At 42.5% G+C, this 13,004-nt stretch overlaps 1 protein-coding gene across 1 annotated transcript in view; it reads right to left on the bottom strand.

Annotated features, from left to right (window-relative positions):
* Positions 1-13,004, bottom strand: part of LOC116982917 (dynein heavy chain 5, axonemal-like) — a 110,983-nt gene that overhangs the window by 37,563 nt on the left and 60,416 nt on the right. The window contains exons 36-42 of the mRNA XM_033036471.1: positions 11,999-12,212; positions 11,496-11,719; positions 7,334-7,535; positions 3,761-3,933; positions 3,104-3,234; positions 2,242-2,395; positions 973-1,240 (exon numbers count right to left, since the gene is read on the bottom strand). Of these exons, the coding sequence (XP_032892362.1) occupies positions 973-1,240; positions 2,242-2,395; positions 3,104-3,234; positions 3,761-3,933; positions 7,334-7,535; positions 11,496-11,719; positions 11,999-12,212 (1,366 nt within the window). The remainder of the gene's footprint in view (positions 1-972; positions 1,241-2,241; positions 2,396-3,103; positions 3,235-3,760; positions 3,934-7,333; positions 7,536-11,495; positions 11,720-11,998; positions 12,213-13,004) is intronic.

Here is a 13,004-nt window from a genome sequence, read left to right as displayed (position 1 = left end):
TGAGGCGAATGTTGAGAGCAACCGGTGTAAGACTACAATGCTGTTGAAAATGGTAATTTTGTACTTCAACGGTTTACTGAATAATTTACAGACCATGTGTGCTCTTTGAAATAATATTCTTTCTCCTCTACTCCATGAGAAAAAGCAATGCTCAAAAAATATGCAAACAAACTTTGTGAAAAATATATTTGCTCAGTGTTCATTCAAAGTGGGTGCAATTGGTGCCTCCATTGTTACAAATTATACAAATCCAGTTTTGCTAATTATGTTTAACTAATTAATTTCTCGTAGAACTTTTGTTTCATTTTAATATTTACATTGAACTATTTCTATATGTCCAATTATCATCGACTTTTTAGACTTTTTTTAAGAGATACAGAGTGGAAACAGGCCCTTCGGCCCAGCAAGTCCATGCCGACCAGTGATTACCCTGTACACTAGCACTATCCTACACACTAGGATACCCTGTACACTAGCACTATCCTACACACAATTTAAAATTTACAGAAGCCAATTAACTTACAAACCTGTACGTCTTTGGAGTGTGAGAGGAAACCAAAGATCTCGGAGAAAACCCATGCGGTCATGGGGAGAACGTACAAACTCCTTACAGACAGCACCCATAGTCAGGATCGAACCCAGGTCTCTGGTGCTGCAAGCGCTGTAAGGCTGCAACTCTACTGCTGCGCCACCGTGCCACCCTTGATAACAGTAACCTGTCAAAAGGTTATCAGTGTGTTCCAGGGATAGGGCCTGAGGAACTCATGCCTGAGGCTTAGTCGCTACCAGTGGACCACACTGGATCAGGGGTGGGTGGGGATGACAGAACAGACCAAGCACAATACAACTTAAAGGGCGCAGAATAAAGAGAAAAAGGATAGGGAAATCGTGCAGCCAGGGTTACAAATACTTTGAATGTTGAATTCTAATTGAAGTTATCTCATATACAACATACTCCACATTCAGTCCTACCTGCAATGAGAGCATCCTTTGGCCAGCGACTGAACCAATCCATGGTGCAACCAGAAATCAGTGCTGGGAATTTCAGCGCTCGATTTCGGAACTTTTCTCCAACTGGTGAGAAACAAAGCACGGCGTGCAAGTTCTGCCGCACTCGGCACATGAAATAATCGTACAGGTTTTCATTAGTTGGGGGTCGTCTAGGAAACTGTTGCTTCATTGCAAGTGCAAGATCATTGCAAATTTCATCCATTTCATCTCGATTAAAGAGGTTTGAAACCTACAAAGATAATTACAACTTAAATATTACATTCAACCCACCTGAAATTCACCCGCTAAAATCCCACAGCAATATTATGCTTTCCCTCAAAACAAGACCTTTCTATCCCCCACATTCAATTATCTGGAAATTATTTACCACATTCTCTTAACACGATGTACACTATGTAGTCATTGGAGCACATTTTACTCATCCTCCAAAATGTATTCTTTGGGTACACAGCAGAGTAGATTTCAGAGACAGAGTACAATGATCTGACACAACATTGCATTTTATTGAGTGTTAACTTAGTTGGGGTTTTTGTTCGGCTTAACTGTTAATTGTGGTAGTTTCAGGATTCAATTTTGGCGCACGTTTTGTCAGATGTGAAGGTGATGGTGTATCTGGCAAATTGTAATAACAATTAGAATGTGCTTTCTTAAAAATCAAATCATAAGTCAATATTATCTGGTATCTCACCCCACCCAAATCAGGATTTTGCTTTGTATTGCAAATAATTTTTCTCAGCTTCAGTATATTTTCTGTTCAATGGAACATAGAACAGTACAACACAAGAGCAGGCCATTCAGCCCACCATGTCTGTACTAAACATGATACCGAACACAATATCCTGATGATAGTGAGATTAAGGCACTGCTGCAGGGAAGACTTACTCTCTCAGTTAGCACCTGAAGCTTGCCAACTAAATACATCATTCTTTGAAAATAGACCAAATCTACATTCTTATCAAACAGAGGAGATTCTGAACCTACAATAATTTCCTCAGGAACCTGATGTCAATTCATCAGTCAAATGAAAAGAAACATAACCTGTATAACACAGCAAAACACTCACAATGCATGCAAATTCTTCACATAAAAATGCATTGCTGCTTGTGAATACTTCAAGTATTCACCAGCAACGACAGAAACAAAATTCGATAACATTTTAATAGGGCACAAAGTAATAAGGCACACATGTATCTCAAGATTGTACAAAAACATGTAAAGATTGTACCAGACCTCTCCAGAGGAAAGCACATTGTTCAAATACTCCAGAAAAGCCTCATCCTTGATTTCATTGTCGGTAAAAATAAAGGTTACTCCATTTCCGTCCTGTCCAGCTGTTTTGTACAGAGTCTTCAGATCTTCCAACAGGTCTGAGGTACTGTATGATCTGATTATATACAAGTTATACAAAGATAGCTACAGTAATTGTTCTGAATATCAGTGCTTTCCTATGAACACACTTAATAGTCCATTACAATTGAGTCTATTCCTCTTGTTCCCAGGCTTTGGTAATATGTAATCATGTTAACTGTTCAGTCTGACTTCTTAAACTGTCTATTATATAAATTCTGAATGCAGACCGCAAAGAAAATATTAGTCTTACGATACCTGAGTGGACATCTAAAATTATTTCCAACATGAGTCATGGCAAATTATGAAACTCTGCTTTCTTATATTCTTGTATGTGGATTAATTTAGGGAGATAAAAGGACAACCGAAGACTTTGGACAGAAAACCTGAAGGAAATTTTACTCTGCATCCAGAAACTCTTCAATTATACTTCAGCAATGTAGCAGAGACATTTTCAATGCAATATGATCTACAGTCCTTCCAGAAAATGAGAAATAATTTGAGCATTTTCTAGTGCAGAAATCACAGTGCAATGTGCCCCATTAGCATTTAAGCATCTCCTCGTGGTTTTAGCCACTAGAGATTATGATTGTTCATTGAAAATATTTGGCAAGAATTAGCAAAAGCAAATTCCTTCCACAGTGGCTTTTCAACCATTCCTGATTTTCGTGTTAGTCCATTTGTAGAGATAAATATTTTACAGGACACACACATGCACACATTCATATTTCAGGTGTAGATTTACCTGGTGAGAGTGATTTGGAATGTCTGGTACCCAGCAATAAATGAAGTGAGTCTTGTTAGGCTCTGTTTACCCGAACCACCCACACCAACAAGCAGAGCATTGCCCCGAGGTGTTCTGATGATGCGCGATATCTGCAAGTGAATTCCGGGACAACGGTTAAGTTGCAAATCTCGCATGAGGAAAAGTTTGGTTTTTTACAATGATGCCTTGATTTTGGTGACAATTCCAATGTTATCAAATCTTCTTTCTTTCCTGCACCCCACCTCTCCCCCCTCGCCCCCCCCCCCCCAAAAAAAAAAGCTGCTACAAAGTTGCTGAAGCAATAACTTCATTGTTACTGTTCATCTCAGGGACCCTATGGCAAATAAACAGTCTTGAATCTTGAATAAGATATTGCCAAGAGTGCAACATCCCTCCAGAATAACATTGAATATTAGTGTTGGTATACGTGCTCTTCAGTAGTACTCCATCTCAGAATCAGAAGCAAAGGAGTGTTTTCAGTGGGCCAAGGCTGAATCTTATAGTAAAATCTAACACGCTACTTCCCAAATTGGCATCAGTTTTAAACCTATATACTGTACAGAGCACAGGCTAGCAATGCATAGCTTTAAAACTAGGAGTGAATTATGTTGTGAAAGAAAATTTATCCGGTCTCACCTTGACCAGGTGAATTATGGCATCTTCAAAGAAGACCAAGTCCAGATGCCCCCCTCGTACTGTCTCGTTGTAAAGGAACATGAAAAGATTCATTCTCTCTTTTAAGACTTCCAAAGATTCCACAGCCTCATACACTTTCGGCATCTCATATTCTTTGTCCTCTGGTTCCGCTCCTGGAGAATAAATAGACTGATTTGGCGAGATGAGCAAAATAAGGTTGATTAAAATAAGTTTTTATTTGTAACGACAAACAGAATGTATAACTCAACCACGTGCTGGGTCAGCCAAATATCTTGAAGCTCCTGCTACACAGGTGGAGCTCAACTGAGGAATCAAAAGCTCGCGAGAACACACCCGCGATCACGTGACAGCGCCAGCCAATAGCGAGGGTTCGCATTGCCTCAAGTCACCACTAGGTGCCGCTACAGGAACCGTTCCCCCCCCAGAACCCGAGGTAAGGAACCGAGTGAGAGACTGAATGAGGGGCACAACTGATGGTACAGGTGGAACTGGCGGAACAGAGTCAGCAAACGTTAAAGGTGCAGGGAATACAGGCACAACAGGTGCAACTGGGACGACCAGCGGACGACCTCTACACCGGGGTTGAGCCACCACCAACGGCTGTCAATATCCAGGTGGGCGTGCTTGAGGTGAGCGACTGAAACGATCTCCTCCCGATCCCCGACATCCAACAGAAAAGTCGCGACGCCGGGTCGCAACGCCGGGAAAGGACCTTCATAAATCCGCTGCAGTGGTGTCCGGTGCGAGTCCCTGCGGAGAAATACAAATAAACAGTCCAGCGGCACATATACCGGAGCCGTCCCATGCCGAGAGGTTGGAACAGGAGCCAAGCTGCCCACTTTCTCCCGGAGATTCGCCAAGACAGACGAAGCGGGCTCCAGCAGCCCTCGAGCCGCAGGAAGGAAATCCCCGGGTACCCGCAGCGAGGAGCCGTACACGAGCTCAGCGGATGACGTGTCCAAATCCGCCTTCGGGGCCGTGCGAATACCCAACAACACCCAAGGCAACTGGTCGACCCAGTCCGGGCCCGTGAGCCGTGCCTTCAGCGCCGACTTCAAATGCCGGTGGAAACGCTCCACCAACCCGTTGGCCTGAGGGTGATAGGCGGTGGTATGATACAACTGCACCCCATACAACTGAACCAGAGCTGCCCACGAAGCTGAAGTAAACTGAGCTCCTCGGTCAGTAGAGATGTCCTCAGGCACGACAAAACGAGTAATCCAGTGAGCCGAGAGAGCTCGAGCACAAGACGCAGCGGAGGTGTCGGTGAGCGGAATTGCCTCTGGCCACCTCGTGAAGCAATCCATGATGGTCAGCAGGTGGGTGGCACCACGAGACAGCGGCAGCGAGCCCACAAAATCGACGTGGACGTGCTGGAAATGGCAAGAGGGAACCACAAAATCCTGCATCGGTGCCCGCACATGATGCTGGACCTTCAACGTCTGGCAGGAAATACAGGCCCTGGCCCAGGCCGCGACCTGCTTACGAAGGCCCTGCCAGACAAACTTGTCCGCCACCAACGCAGAAGTCACCCAGATGGAAGGGTGTGCCAGAGCATGGATAGCGTCGAAAACACGCCGTCGCCAACCCACGGGGACAATAGGGTGTGGTCTACCGGTGGACACGTCGCAGAGGACCGGCACCTCTACTGGACCAAAAGAGACATCGGTCAACGTCAACCCTGAGGCAGCCGTCCAGTGAACGTCCATTTCGCCACCCTCGCGTTGTGTGGCGATGAGCTCCGCATAATCCACGCCGGGGTCCACAGCCATCACAGCCGGGACCGCAGGACGAGACAATGCGTCCTCGACCAGGTTCAGCTTGCCGGCCACATGCTGAACGTCGGTGGTGAACTCTGACACAAAGGCTTGGTGCCGTTGTTGATGAGCTGATCAGGGTCGGACACCTTGGTAAAGGCGAACGTCAGGGACTTGTGGTCCTTGAAGGCCGTGAAGGGTTAGCCCACGAGGAAGTATCAGAAATGGCGGACAGCCAAATAAAGGGCCAGGAGCTCCCGGTCGAAGGCGCTGTAACTTCGCTCCGGGGGTCGCAGGTGACGGCTAAAAAATGCCAGCCGTCGTCGATTAACTGCTCAAGCACCCCTCCGACAGCCGTACCTGAGGCGTCCATAGTGAGGGCGTTTGGGGCAGCAGCCCGCGGGTGCACCAGCATGGTGGCCTTGGCCAACGCCTCCTTCGCGCCGTCGAACGCAGCCGCGGCCTCGTCATGCCACACGAGGTCCCGTGGCTTACCGGCGAGGCACTGAAACAAAGGCTGCATGATCCAGGCAGCCGCCGGCACGAAGAAGAGAAAATGGAACCACTTTTACCGCAATGTATCTCAAAGATAAAAAAAGTGTAGTGGCATTTGTGACCAGTCAAACGAATGATAAGAACTCAAGATGCTCTTAAGTCGGTGATCTACAAATTAGAGATTATGTTAAATCTAATACACAAGTTTACAGGAATAGGGAATCAGAAATTCTTGATGAATGTCTGAACAAGCATCCTAATACTGAAAAACTAATAGCTTATATTTATAACACCCTACTAAATAACGAGGTACCACCGACCGAACCATATAGATACAAATGGGAAAATGAAATAGGTCATCCTATCACGAAAGATATGTGGGACGAAAGTTTACAACAAATACATCAATGTTCATTAAATGCCAGACATACTTTAATACAATGCAAGGTCTTACATAGACTACACTTCTCTAAAATAAAACTAAATAGAATCTTCCCACAAATCTCTCCTATTTGTGATAAATGTCTACATTTAGAGGCTAATTTAACACATACGTTTGCAAACTGTATAAAACTTAAACATTTCTGGACTGATATTTTTGAAATAACTTCAGAAGTTATTAATACAAAACTGGACCCAGACACAAAATTAATAATACTTGGAATATCAGAACAAAGCTTAACACTCACAACAAACCAAAGAAACTTCCTCAATTACAGTATAATAACCGTAAAAAAATTAATATTAAAAATTTTGGAAAGGCCCTACAACCCCCACAATTAAAATGTGGATTACGGAAATGTCGGAGACCCTATACTTAGAAAGAATTAGACTTGTCTTAATGGACAAACAAGATCTTTTCCATAAAATTTGGGCTCCATTCATTAACTATCTGAAGGGATAGATTGGCACAGCACGAGGACCCAGCTGAAACTTGAACTCAGGAATAGATGAAAAGCTATACTTTATAACCCATTCCACCTCCCTTGTTTTTCTGTAGTGTTTTTTTTTGCTTTCTTTTTTATTTGTAACTTTCTACCCTCTCTTTTTCCCTCTTTCTATAAAAAATAAAAACACTAGAAGCAGAAGTAATTGATAATGGAAAATTTTAATAATGTATGACTGATGTATATGAAAAGTTTTTTTTACTATAATATGTAACTACATTTTATAATATGTCTACTTCTAATAAATAAATAAATAAATAAATAAAAGAAAAGAACTCAAGATGCTCTTAAGTCGGTGATCCAATGGTGGGTTACATCCTGTGTGTGAATGAGCATGCAAATAGTGTCCTGACCTGTAGCTTCGGGTGGGTCACGCAGGAAATCTATAAAGAAGTTTTCAGTCTCTTCTGCACTCATGACACTCCTCATTTCTTCCCCAAATTCTTCAGCAGCCACATCCATCAGCGTTTTATGAAACCATTCACAGTCCTCGGAGCTTGTAAAACGATCAGCCACTACTCGGGTACATTCGTGTTGCCAGAGCTTCAGAAGAATCTGTTTAAAACAATGTTTTCAACGTGTCATGTTCATGTAAGAGTTAAAATAAAGAAGAATTGCATATCTTTCAAAATCTACTTCAAACTACTATAGTGTGCTGTTCTGGTTTCAGGAAGGATGAATGTGGAGGCTTTGGAGCGGGTGCAGAATAGGTTCACCAGGATGTTACCTGAATATTACATCAATTATAAAGAAAGCACATCAACGCCTCTACTTCCTGAGAAGATTACTGAGATTCGGTATGTCAGAGAAGGTTCTCTTGAACTTCTACATGTGTACGTCAGAGAGCATAGTGACTGGTTGCATCACGGCCTGGCTCAGCAACTTGAATGCCCAGGAGCGAAGAAGACTGCAGAAAGTTGTGAACACTGCCGAGTCCACCACCGGCTCTGACCTCCCCACCATCAAAGGGATTTACCGGAGTCGCTGTCTCAGAAAGGCAACCAGTATTATCAGAGACCCACTCCACTGTGGCCACACACTCATTTTACCCCTGCCATTGGGAAGAAGGTACAGGAGCCCGAAAACTGTAAATTTCATAAACTAGAAGCCATATCATAATGAGAAAGTTTAAAGATTTAAAAGTTACAAAATGAAATGCTTTCACCTTTCCCCTATTACACTAGCAAGGCTAACAGAAATGTTTTTGCCTTTCTTCAATAACACAGGCGAGATAACAGCACAACTATATGAATATTTTCCTTTCTGATATAAGCAATCAGAAGTATGTTCAGACAATGGTTCTTTCCCTCTGCTCTACTGGTTGCAATGTACAAACATTGGATCAACAAGGTCAAAAAACAAGAGTGCTTGAATCCGCAAAAAATAGCTTCTTTAGCATAACCATATATGGTCTAACCTTTCCTCTCTCAGAAGAACCTGTCAATCTTAACAGGCAAGAGGCTGTACAATGCTCTGTAAGATAAAGTATTGCTGAATTGCTGATTATTGGGGTATACATATATCTGATTGAACATTACCTCTGTGTGTGGGAATAGAGTGAACCTATAGTCTGTATATTACGTACTGTAAGAGTTTACTGCCACACCTGTCTGGCGAAATAAAGGTTTTACTACTTGATTACTAATTTTATTGCGTTTTTGTCTGTTTGAAGTGAAATGAACCTTAACAATTAAGGGGAGCGGGCGAAGCTTTAAAGAAGATGTATGAGGAAAGTTTTTGTTTACATAGATAGGTCCCTGGAAAGGAAGCTGGTGGAGGTAGATTTGGTCACATTTAAGAGGGGGTGCATGGTATGAGAGTCATGTTTAAGATAGATATGTGAACATGCAGGGAATTATGTGATATGGATTATATGTAGGCAGATGGGATTAGTTTAATTTCACATCATGGTCGGTGCAGACATCTTGGGTCGAAGGGCCTGTTCCTGTGCTGTAATGTTCTATATTCTCTGCTTCACAATCGATGCATTATCTTTCATACACAGTCACTGCTGACAAGCACAAGATCTATTTTCATACCAGTTCCACAATGACAATCTGATTAGACCACAGCTCATGCCTGATTGGCAATAATGGGGTTGAAGAAAACATTTTGGCCAAGACGTAGTTCTATTTTGAAAGTTAATTTTGCCATCGTTTCACATCAGATGACTTTACTTAACATGTGACATGAGAGGCAGCAGCTCTGAAAATGCAATATGCCCTGAACACGTTGATAATGTGTCTACCTAGAATACATGCTGAAGTTCTGGAGTAGGAACATAAAATTGCAATCTTCTGACACAAAGCTAAAGGGCCTGTCCCACTTGCGCGTCATTTACGCGACATCATTTATGCGACACGATGCGTGGTGAGGCATGGTGGCATAGGCAGTGACGCCCCAGGATTTTGGGATTCATAAAATCTTCACGCGCCACCTGCGTGACGTGCAAATAGCGCCCAAGTGGGACAGACCCTTAAGAGTTCACCTGTGTGGGGTCAACAATTTCTTGACAACGGTGCTGTATTCCATTTTGGAATTACTTGGAGTATACATGAGACCTAGGCTTCTTTTAAGCTGACAAGAATACATACAGAGCTAGCATTCTCCGCAAATGATTGGCAGCAGACTGCACTTTAACTTTCTCTGTTGAGAATGATCCCTTCTATTTCAAATGCCTCCTTGAAACGCAGGGTTTATTTAAAACACAAAGTGCTGGAGGAACTATGCTGATCAGTCAGAATCTGAAGAAGGGACCTGGCCCAAAACATCGCCTGTCCATTCCCTCCACTTTGTGTTTCGCTCATGATTCCAGCATTTGCAATTCATAGCATCTCCAGGGAGTTGATTTAGTTGGACGAGAGAGAAAACGGACACTGGTGCCCAGGTCACCATCCACACAAGTCTACACACAAAATATTCAAATCTGAGGTGAAAAAATCCAAAAATTATGAATAAAACTAGCATATAGAAATGTGAGGAAATTTTTATACATGGCCCTGCTATTTGTATGAAAGTTCTCACATTGAACATGCCCTTTAAGTATCATAGCACAGGAACAGGTCTTTCTGCTCATGACGTCTGTGCCGACCATGATGCAATTTAAAATATTTCCATTGCCTGTACATGTTCTATATCCCTCTATCCTCTAGCTGTTAATGTGCCCATCTAAATGCCCTTCACACATTGTCTCCACCACATTCCCTGGAATCATGTTCCAGGCTCCTACTACATTCCATATAATAGTTATCTCACAAATCTCCTTTAACCTCCCCCACTCATCTTAAATCAATGCCTTTGTGTTTGATATTTCCAACTTTGGAAAAAGACTGACAATCTACCCTATCTATGCCTCGTAATTGTATTTACTTCTATCATCAGATCGCCCCTCAGCCTCCACCACTCCACAGAAAACACAATCCAAGTTTATTTAAGCTCTCCTATAGCAACTACTCTTTAATCATGGCAACATCTTGTATGTTGACAATAAATTGAATTGTATTGTATTGTATTGTATTGTATTGTATTGTATTGTATTGTATTGTATTGTATCTTCATGCACCCTCTCCAATGTCTCCATCCTTCCCATTGTGTGGTCTAACCATTATGGCCCGACCAATGTTTTATACAACTGCAACATGACTCACCCACTTTAATACTCAATGCCCCAACTTATAAAGGCAAGTATGTTGTGCACCTTCTTTACCACTCTACCTACTTTCATTGCCATTTCCAGGGAGCAATGGTCCTCATTATCCCTTTGTACATCAATTGTCCTAAGGCTGCATTGGGATATCCTAATGCAGCCTTAGCAATACATCACCACTCGTTAACTACATACATTCCTGTTACATTTGACCACCCAATGTGCATCACCTCACACGTGACCAGATTGAACTCCACATGCCACTTTTCCACCCATATTTCCAACTGATCTATATCTAGCTGTATCCTTCGACAATCCTCCTCACGATCCACAATTCACCCAATGTTTGTGTTGTTTGCAAACTTACTGAGCAGGTCACTTACCATTTCATCCAAATCATTTCTATTTATCACAAACAATTGAGGTCCCAGCACTGATCCCTGCAGAACACCAGTGGTCTTAAGTCAGAATACCCCTTCCTCCCCAACCCCAATCCAACTTTCTGATTTCTAAGGCAAAGCCAATTTTGAATCAAATCTACCAAGTAAGGTATCTATCCCTTAATTTTCTCATTCAGCCTACCATGAGAGACCTAGTTGAATACTTTCCTAAAGTCCATGTAGACAACATCCACTGCCCTCCCTTCATCAACAATCTTCGTCTCCTCCTCATAATGTGTGTAAGACATGAGCTCCCCATCACAAACCCCTGCTGACTAAATCTAATAGGTCTTTGTTTTTGCAGATATGAATAAATCCTACTCCCAAGAAACTTCTCAATAATTTCCCTGCTATTGATAGGCACAGCAGCCGATGATATCTCCACATTTGCTTTGAAACACATCCCTTTGTTAATACAGAAAGCTTTACCTCTTTACAATGAATGACCTCTGCAGTGGTGATGAGCATGCCTTGCCAGATTCTGGAGAGGTCCCGTAAATTGAACACATAATGAAATTTTGCTGGTGTAGGAAGCATCTTCACTTTGACAAGTTGCCAGAGTTTGCGTGTGATGGGAACAAGTTGAGCTGCCAAAGCTGCAACCTCCTCAGTGAACCTCCGTTGCTTGCAGAAATGTCCCACTGCAATCACACCTGCAGCCAATTGAAGACATCAACAGAGAAAATACAGCTACTTATTTAGGTGTGTTTTTGAAAGCAACATTTCTTAGCTTATAAAATAATGCACTCCCAAATTAATCCTAAATATTTAACAAAACATTTTAACCACTGACCACAATCAAACTCCACGGTCCCCTTTCACATTTCTAATCCTTGCTGTGAATGCAGACATTTGTTAATGAAACATAATTCTTATTGGTGGCATCGAGAATTTTTTGTCAAGTACTGCAAATCAATACATTCCTAACTTACCAAAGATTTTGTCAATGGAGATGTTTGAAGACAATGTACAATTAAATATGGCAAAATGCCTCTTCAGCCTTTGAGGAATATCATTCCGTCCTCCGCCAGGATGGATCATTGCAGCAATAAACTGCATGTCCACAATATGTGTGAACTCTCCTGGCTTCTCCAGGCTATAGAATCCATTCTGTTCTATCAGCTGCCTCAAAATTTCATTGGTTACCTGAGAGCATGATAAGATGTTATGTTACCAATGTTTTCCTGGTACCACTTTATTCAATTTCAGTTGTACAATACAAACTTTCAATTTCAACAATACACAAAAAATGTTCTCATCTCATTCTGTTGATCTATGATGTCTACTATCTGGAATTGGAATAGAACCACCAACCTCCCTTAAGCACTATTCTGACTGAGCAATACATGACTGCTCATTATCACCCTCTGGTTCGAAATCCTGGAGCACTCCCACCTCCCACCGCCTTGCCCCCAGCAGTATTTTTTCAAAGACAATTAGGTGGGGCCCACACACAGGTCCCACAGCAGTCCGCAAAAATGAATATTAAAATCTGCAACAATGATCACCAGGCATGTCTATCTTTGCAGCTGCAGAATGAGCAAACTACTTCATCCTATGTTAGATGAAACTTTGCTATCAAATGACAATGTCACATTTTAATGATTTTTCTCCTAATTTTAAATTCCTGGAGATGCCAGCTAAATTATACAGGGCTGGCAACCTGATATCATAGCGACGCAGTGGTGCTGGTTACCAATGGGAACGGTGACGGATGCACCACACATCTCTGTCCTGCAGTTCCTGCGGACTTCTGCCACTGGAAGTATAGGATTTTGGTGTGTGTGTTTTATCATCATTCCTTACAATGCTATGTATGATAGTGATCGCAACTTCTACTGAAGTGTGGATGGCCGTTGGCTCACTAGAAGCTCATCCGTCCTTTGACAGGCCTAGTTTTTGGTCCTGCTGAGGGTCCACAGCCCCCTCCTCACCTGG

This window comes from Amblyraja radiata, chromosome 17, assembly GCF_010909765.2.
Source record: "Amblyraja radiata isolate CabotCenter1 chromosome 17, sAmbRad1.1.pri, whole genome shotgun sequence".
In the NCBI taxonomy this organism is placed as follows: domain Eukaryota; kingdom Metazoa; phylum Chordata; class Chondrichthyes; order Rajiformes; family Rajidae; genus Amblyraja; species Amblyraja radiata.
Note: the sequence above shows the minus strand (reverse complement) of the source record. Positions and strands in the feature narration are given on the sequence as shown.